General features: G+C 35.3%; 1 protein-coding gene across 1 annotated transcript in view; it reads left to right on the top strand.

Annotated features, from left to right (window-relative positions):
* The window catches only part of LOC113803548 (uncharacterized), a 25,786-nt gene extending 17,212 nt beyond the window's left edge, over positions 1–8,574 (top strand). Inside the window, exons 5-6 of the mRNA XM_027354334.2 lie at positions 699–935; positions 1,333–8,574. Coding sequence (XP_027210135.2) covers positions 699–935; positions 1,333–3,401 — 2,306 coding nt within the window. The 3' untranslated portion in view covers positions 3,402–8,574. The remainder of the gene's footprint in view (positions 1–698; positions 936–1,332) is intronic.
* Positions 8,575–9,135: the final 561 nt, after the last annotated feature.

The following is a 9,135-nucleotide window of genomic DNA, read 5'->3' as shown; positions in this document are numbered from 1 at the left end:
TGATTTGGAATTCTTTTACAGTTTGAGTATTTTTTAAACTGTGTATACTTGCTTTTTCATTTAGTTTAGAGTTTGAAAAAATCCACATGAGGCATGCAGTGTTGATAAAGTATGACCTTGTTACAGGCCTTTTGCTCTTCTTCTTCTTCTTCCCCCTTTTTATTCTTCTTTTCTTTTTTTTTCTTCCTTTTCTTCTTTTTTTTCTCCTTTTTTTTTTTTTTTTTTTTTTTTTTTTTTTTTTTTTTTTTTTTGTTTTTTGTCTTTTTTGCACAGTAGTCATCATATCCAAATACCAATTTTTAAAATTTTCCTTCCTTCATTTCCAAACAAATGTGATGTAATTAAAAAAAAGAAACATTCTTAGCTTTTTCTTCTCTGTGTATTTTTTCACATTTTCTCATAAAATGGGCCGAAAAAGTTAAAGTACTTAATGTAAAAGTGAAAGTTTTTTGGGGTTAACCTGTCTCATAGTGTGGCACTTTCAGAAACTCATTCTAAAAAGATGGACAGTAGAGATGCAAACTGTAAAATTTGAAGAAAATAGATGAGGGACACTAGTTTCTTTTTATGTTTTTATCAGCTTTTTATTACCCCACCCCCCTTCTATTCCTTCAGAACAGGCTCCATAATGCTTTCATCACACAGATTTGAACCAAATTGGTGAGTTACAATGAACTTTTTATTTTCCAAATGTTCAGAATTCAAGCAGAATAACAAGGAAGATGATAGTCGAGAAGAAACTGACAGCAAAGATCCTCTGCCTGTGACTGCGCCAGAAAGGGTTACAGACCAGCTGGACTGCTTGGTAGAGATGGTTGGGGAAGAAGAGGATAAAAATGCAAGATCCAGGAGTGGATCACCCCCACCACAGCCACCTCCACAGAAGTCCAAGAAGCAGCTCCCTCCACTCATCAAAATAAGCTCTCGACCCCCAGGTGTGTTGAGCTAGGGTTAGAGAGGAAAATGCTTAGAGAGTTAGCCTATATTCACTTCTATATGTAATAAATATGGAAATTACTTGAAAATGTATGAATGTGTTCATAAAATCTTATCATAAGAAATATTGCACATAAGAATGTGAAAAATAAACCCAGGTTGATATAGATAATTGTGTTTGTGTGTGTGGATGGGAGATTATACCTAGACATAATCAGATGATTATTTTCTTTTTTTTAGTATACTATTTTACAGATGACATTTTAAAGATAAATTTTGTGTCATAATCACACATCAAAGATTAGTATGTCGTATTGATTGGCAGTTTTAGATTAGGAAGTGTTGTAAATGCAGATTTTTTCATCTTTTTAATCTGAATTAAACGTTAAATTTCAGCAATCAAGACTCCATTGAAGTGTCCAGAATGTCCCATGCAATTTTGCACTGTGCGATCGTTATTGTGGCATTTTGGAACTCATGGAGCAAGATCAAGAGACACCTGCATTCCTCCAATCCTTCTGCAAGATCTGATAGTTCCATGGGACAAACCCACAGTTTCTGTTTTCATCTCACAGCCTACAGAAAGTGCCACAGCAACACCCACATCATCAGTTGCAGACAATGCAATCAAGATTGATGTAGTAAGTAAGCCAGATGTACCATCAACAATACAACTGGTTAGAACAGAAGATTACATGGGAAACAATGGAGATGTTATTCTGAAAGTACCAATTCCCAGACTGAAACCCAAGTCTCATTCAAATCAGTATGTCAAAAAAGATAAGTTTGTAAACATACTACCAAAGATACCTACAGGTGATGGGCAAGTGTCAGGTCAGACCACCCAAGCTAGCCCTCAGCCAGCATTGATCCGGCCATCTGGATCGCCTACTCCACAGATCACTGTTCATCCTCAGCCAGCAGTTCAGTCCACAGTCAGTATACCTTCAGATCAGGCATCAACAACACAGTCTCAGGTTCCAAAGATCACCATTAGGGCAAGTAATAAACTTCAGATTCAGCCATTGGCATCATCGCAGTCTACGGTGCAAGTGCAGTCACCATCAACAGTTCAGGTACAACCACCATCATTACAAGTACAGCCTCAGTCTGCAGTACAATTACAGCAATCAACAGTGCAAGTTCAGCCCCAGTCTGGGACACAGTTGCAGCAGCCATCTGCAGTTGCAGTACAGTCACAGTCTGCCTTGCAGGTGCAAACTCCAACAGGAGTGCAAGTCCAGTCATCACCTGCATTGCAAGTTCAGCCCATTGTAACAACTAGTAAGGGTTCTTCTGCTGCTCCTAGTCATATAACTTTAATCCCTATGGACAAGTTAACTGCAGTAGGTCAGACCATTAATCCAAGGGGATCTAAGCTTAACCCAGCTCCCTTGAGAATGGTAGCCCCCTCAACATTGCCAGTCAAATCATCAAACACAGTGGACAATGTGCTGGAGAAGGATGGCTTGGTCATGATCAACTCAAATCTTGCTCTTCGCATAGTATCCTCCTTGCCCAGCAGTTTGGACAGTGCTACTAACACAACAAATACCACCACTCTTAGACCAATAGCTAGTCAATCCACAAACAACTTGACTATTGTGCCACAGACAGAAAGCAACAAGCTAATCAACTCCTCTAAGATAGAGAGTGCAAAAAGTCCTGACATTCTAACGATTGTTCCTCAAGTTGATTTGAATAAAAAAGTTTCGTTGTTAAAATCTGGGAGTTCAGTGTCTGGCTGCCAAGTTGCTAGTGCTTCACCAAAACAGGCATCAGCAGCCCAGTCCCAGGTTGTGAAGCTATATCTCCTTCAACCCAAAGATCCAAAAGCAAATGGGGGTTCAGTTAAATCAGGCATTACATCAGAAACAAGTAATGTTAATGGAATAGAAATACCACTTCCTCTACCTAATGGAAATGAAAAACTCAACTACAGAGAAGTAGAAGTGAAAGATAACACATCAGAATCCTCTGAAGGAGAGGAAGAGGAGGAAGAGGAGGAGGAGGAGGAGGATGATGATGATGAAGGAATGGTAATTGATGATGGTAAGGAAGGAGAGGATGATGTAATGGATCCCCTGAGTTTATGTGCTGTGACAATGGAAGATGAGAATCTAGAAGCTTTAAACAATGCAAGCCAAACTACCCAGTCTGGTGGGTCCTCTCCTGCCACATCACCTGATAAGGTTATCATAAAAAAGTTGCCAGTAAGACCCAAAGGCAAAAATGGACAAGCAGTTGATATTGTGAAATATGAGGCTCGAAAGTATGTGTGTTGCTATTGTAACAGGAGATTTGGATGGTCAACTGATCTCAAGCGCCATGTTATCCTCCACACTGGTGAGAAACCTTTCCAGTGTAAAGTGTGCCCAACAGCATTTACCAGAAAGTTCCTTTTACAGAATCATATGAAGAGAATGCACCCAGACAAGTGTAAGATGTCAGACCTGTGGCCTTAGGAAAGTTTAGGCTGTTATGGTCTTTAGCTTGTTATAATATAGCCAGTAGCTGAGTGATTTTTATAATGAGTTGCACAGACAACATAGTTGTTGATATTGGTGCTGAAAAAAGAGAAAAATTAATATTCAAGTACACAAATTGCCATGATGTACACCTTTGGGAGTTCATGCATGTGGATGCTTGGACACTAGTCAACATATCCTTTTAAAGTCAAAAGAATTATATCATACTTTTCAGATTTCTAAAATATAGAAGATGTATTATTAGTAAAGCATTTGTAACAGGTCTTATTAGGAAATCCTTTCTTGAGTGTTCTTTGTCCCTTGCAAAGTAAAATATTTTTGTTTTAGGATAATGAAGATATAGAAATTATTGAAGAGGTCATTACTTTTTTTTATTAGCTTACAAAAATATGCTAATTGAGAGTATGACTTTATTATGTTTGGGGAAGAAATACTTTCAATTTTTCTTACTTGGTTTTCTGCTCATGTAGCTCTTGAGAAATCTATATTTTTCCACATACAATCTTGAACCATGGATGGCATTTGTCTAAAGAAATTAAGGAAAAAGATGGGGTTGTAATAGGTAGACTGATTGATGTATTGACATTCTTGTTTTATTATTATATTGCAGTCACCAACCTTATTTTGTAGATTTATCATGTTGATTTTTCTTTCTTTCTCTTTTTTTAGTTTTGCAGGTTACCAAAGATAATTACATTCATGTATCGTAAGGCAATGAAAAAGGAATGAATATGAAATTTGATAACAAGGATATAATTATTGTTCTTTATTATTTTTATTATTATGATAATGTAAAAGTGGTTCATATAGATACTTTGCTGTTTATTTTATTTTTTATTATTATCTATAGATTGATTTAATTAAATTTATTCTTATATTTTTGTTCTTCAAATTTTTCGTTTTTTTGTTATGTATTCAATAGTGAAGGAAAATATTTGTAATTTTAATTTACAGAATATTCTGCTCCCATTTCTATGCAGTGTAGTTGTATTATTGCCAGTTGTTACTCTTCATATGCAGGAAGGATGAGTTTGGATGTAAGTAAATCTAGAGCACATACCGGAAAGCTTTGTCGTCCAGTTGTTGGTTTCATAAGCATTGTACAAAGTCGGACCATGTATTTGAGATACAAACAGAAAAACGGAATTGAGTTACAATTTCAGTTGTTGCCAGTGCCATATAGATACTAGGATGATCAAAGATGCAGTGACAATGTTTATAAGTTCCCTCTCTAGTGAAGTGAGCTGCTAATAATACTTTTGGGTACATTTATCAGGACAGGCCTGTTAGCTGGGGTGTACTTACAGGAGCCTGGTGTGCTTGCAGAAATTTTATGAACAAGAATCTACAGTATGTGTGAACAAGATTTTTCTGTACTTGCATGTCCCAGTTGATTGTACAAGAACTGGTTGTGTATACACAAGCCATTTATACAATATTAGATTGAACTACTATTTATATACCATTGCTGCAGAAGTGACAATAGTGAAGGACAGAGTAGGGCCTTTGGTGAGATTACCGAATGGATAACTTTTTACAGTCTTCAGTCTTTTACTCATAATTTAATAAAAAAAATAGCTTGGGCTTTTGTATGCCATGAACAGAGAATGTAATATTCACTATCTACTACCCTATGAATGGAGAAAAACATTTTCATTAGGTATCGTTCTTTCATAGAGCATTGAGACTGCATCGTTTATTGACTTTACATTAATTTGAAATTCCAAATTTCAGTACACTACTATATTGAATTTACATTAATATGAATTTTCCAAATGTCATTACACTACTACATTGATTTGAATGTTTCAAATTTCATTACACTCCTTAACTTGACTAGTAAAATTATTTTCACTTCTATGTTTTTGTACAGCTGAAACCAGTATATTGAGTCTGATCTCAGCAAACTAATTGATAATGCTAAAGAGGCAAGTTGGCATCCTGACACCACTCCATGCAATTGAAAGTGTATATGTGAGAGTAAAAGTGAGATATTTTTCTTCTGCATTTTCTCTCATTTTTTATTGTTCTAGTGTGTAGTACTTTGCACATGTTTATAACCATAATGCAGGAGTACATGTTAGTTATGTTTATGTTTTTCATTGCACTTCAATTTTGTATCATTAGCACTAGAGCAAAGTGTGTACATCACTGAAATTGAGTATCACTAATTTACATTTTTCACATTAAAGATTTGTTTATATTAGGTGAAGTTGTACATCTCCATAATTGTGCATGTTTGTCACTGAATAAATCTAAAGCCTTGACCTCAGAGTGGCAACAGTTTAGAGATAACAAATATGAAGAGTAGCATTTGTTGATTTCATTCATTTTTAGGTGTCAGTGATATGATTCATATTAAATGCTGAGTGACATATATCCCTTGGTTTTAAGGTATTAGAGCTTGATTACATAGTCTTGGATAAGATCAGATTTTTGTAATTCAGATTCTATGTTTTATACAGTCAGTTTTGCATAATCAAATATTGAGATGTTTGTACTGGGGCTCTTGCAAAACCCTCCTCGGCACAGTTGTGAATATGCACTGAATTCCCCCATAGATTTTACATGGTACAACAGCTATTCACAAAGGCAGACTGATGATATTTAATGATAGTTATGAGTCTGGAGCAAGTCAACACTTTCTGATTGTTATGCAAAAGTTGACCATCAAGTGATGAAAGCTCTCTTATACCTGTTGCTAGAGTCATCTGAATATTTTGAAATGCTCTGTGTTCAGCATTAAGCATCAGCATTTTTTCCTCTGGATTGTAAATCTAAAAATAATTGGATTATGAAGATGATAAGACTTGTGGCGTAGCGTGATGCACTGGTTAAAAAAGCCACTTCTCTATATGTAAAACAAATTTGTAGCTTATTTTTATGCAGTTTTGCAGAGTATTTTTCACATTTTCCTATTCACATCACTGTATATAATCAAAGGAAATAGTCATCACTTCTCATCAAGCAGGCAATTTTGGATGCTTCATTACTGTATTCATATATGCAAATGATATTTTCTCACCTCCTCCTTTTCCTCCTCCTTCCCTCTACTCCCCTCTCATCTCCTCCTTCCTCCCCTCTCCCCACCTCTTCTCTTTCCTCCCCTCTCCCCTCCTTCCTCCTTCTCTCCCACTCTCACTCTTTCCCACACTTCCCATTTTTCTTCCTCTTCCTCCCTCCTCATCCCTCCCTTCCTCCTCTTCCTCATTTTCCTCTTTCTCCTCTACCTCTTTCACTTCCACTTCCCCTTCCCCTCCCCAGCCCTTCCTCCTCCCTTCCTCCTACCTTCCTTCTCTTGGAGTGTTGAGAGATATAAATTGTGTCAGGAATCAGAAGTCAGGCGTTAGTTCATGTTTTACTTGTCTGCATTCTAAGCTATGATCATCTTCCTGCATTTTAGGTTTTATTCCTCTCTTATGCTTTGTTTGTGAACTTGATAATATATTTTCATATGTTTGTATCTGTATCTGTGTGGGTATGTGAATATCAGCAAAATATTTAATGAAGTAGTAGTGGCCAGTGGTACCTTCTTCATTTGAACATAATCCGTGCTATTACTTGTATGCTGTCTTCTTTCTTTCTTTCTTATTCTCCTTTCCTGCATTTTGTATGGTTTGTGGAAGGGCAATTTGTTTGTTTTCTTAAGAGAGTTGCTGTTATTAATACTGTTTTTCTCATGATCAGAAACCTTTGTGATTAATTTCTTTAGTTATTATCAAAAACATTATTCTGTTACTGATTGCTACTCTTATTTTTACTATCATTATTGCCATTTTTTATTTACTATGGAAGCTATCATTTTTTATTATTATTATTGTTGTTATTATTATTTATTGTTATTGTTATAATCACCATCATTAGTATTGGTATTATTACATTATTATTATTATTGTTATTATTATCATTATTACTATTATTATTATTGTTATGATTATGATTATCATCATCATCATTGGTGTTAATAATTTAATCAGTTATTAACATTATTGGTATTTGTATTATTATTGTCTATTATTATTAGCATTTATGAGTAGTATATGGATTAATTATTATTGATTATGATTATTATCACTATTTTGGTTTTAGTTGTTATCATTACTATATATGTTGCTACAACTATTACTTTACCGATACTGTTGCCATTGCTACTGCTTTTGCTGTTACTGTTACTAATACCAATGATATGTATTACTTTTTTGACTTTGGTATTACTATTATTATTACTACTACTACTACTACTACTACTACTACTACTACTACTGCTGCTGTTATTATTATTATTACCATCATCATTGTTTTTTTATTGTAGTTGCAGTAAGGGACTGATGGCGGGGAAATTTATGGCCAGTTATATGCAGAGAATATTTTATAGATTGTTTTGTCTAATTTTTATTATTCTTTTCTTATGTTTCTGCCTTTCTTTTGCAGTGCCATGTATAAGTGCATTTGGAAGTGTGTGTGTGAATGTTAAATGATTTGAAACTAGAATGATTTTGCAGCAATGCTTAAGTACAGTCAATATATTCATCAAATGGTCCTTTTGTTTTTTTCTTCATATTGGTACCATTTTATTATAAAAATTTTGCCTTTGTAAGAGAACAGAACAATTTGGAGTATTGACTGTATGTTGCATATTCTAGTCTGTGTCATATGTTTTATGTTTCCTTGGAGAAGTTTCTCGTTAGAAGTACAAATATAGAATGGGATAGTTCATTTCTTCAATGCCACAAAGATGACTTCTGATGTATAATTATATTTATGCAATTTTAGTTAACTATGCTGCAGAATCCTCATAAAAGGAAATTTCACTGACCCTCCAAGTTTTTGTTATTTATTTACGATATATGCCACACAATGACTTAAAATGGGATATTCAATTGTAATACCAAAATAGTCTATGGATAGTCATGGAATGTATTCCTATATACTGTATAAATTTTTATGAAGGCTTGTGTACAAGTGCAGATTTTTACTGAAGTACAGTTTTCATATGTATGTAGTTATGTCTTTAGTCTACATAATGTAATTGCTGTGTTAATGTTGAGTATGAACTTTATTTAAAAAAAACATTGTAATCTGTACATAATGTGCAGTGAAAGTCTGAAAAGGTGAAGTAAGCCTATCAAATGAAAAGCCCCATTGTTGTTATGTGAGTTTCATTAACCTACAAATTTAGAAGAAAAAAAGAAATAAAGGAGATGGAGATTCAGCTCTCACCTCTAATTTTACATGGTCTTTTCTCTTCCACCTTTCATTTTCCTTCTCTTTTCTCCCCTTCCTATGTCCCCTTTCTAAGGTGTATGAGCTGTGCTGAAAGCATAGAAAGACAGCTTTGCATCAGTCATGAACGGCCTCCAGGAGCCATGGGCATGGTATTCTTATGGTTAATGACCTATCCCTTATCCGTGGTTCCTATGGTTAATCGTTTATCCCTTATCCGTATAGGGACCCTGAAGGGTAGCCTGTTAATTTTCCCAATTTATTTGTGTCGCACCATGTCCAATAATGAAGATTTTTAACCTAATTAGGGACATTATGGCTTGTCCTTTCATCATGACACCTCCCTCCCCCCCCAAATCCCTTGCCCGTTGTTGTCGTGGACCTAATACAGGGATCTCCCCTGCCAAGACCCCCAGCCCTCGACTCAACTAATTTTGCATGGTCTTTTCTCCCTCCAGCTTTCTATTTCCCTCCCTTCGCCAACCCC

Source organism: Penaeus vannamei, chromosome 21 (genome assembly GCF_042767895.1).
Source record: "Penaeus vannamei isolate JL-2024 chromosome 21, ASM4276789v1, whole genome shotgun sequence".
In the NCBI taxonomy this organism is placed as follows: Eukaryota; Metazoa; Arthropoda; class Malacostraca; order Decapoda; family Penaeidae; genus Penaeus; species Penaeus vannamei.
Note: the sequence above shows the minus strand (reverse complement) of the source record. Positions and strands in the feature narration are given on the sequence as shown.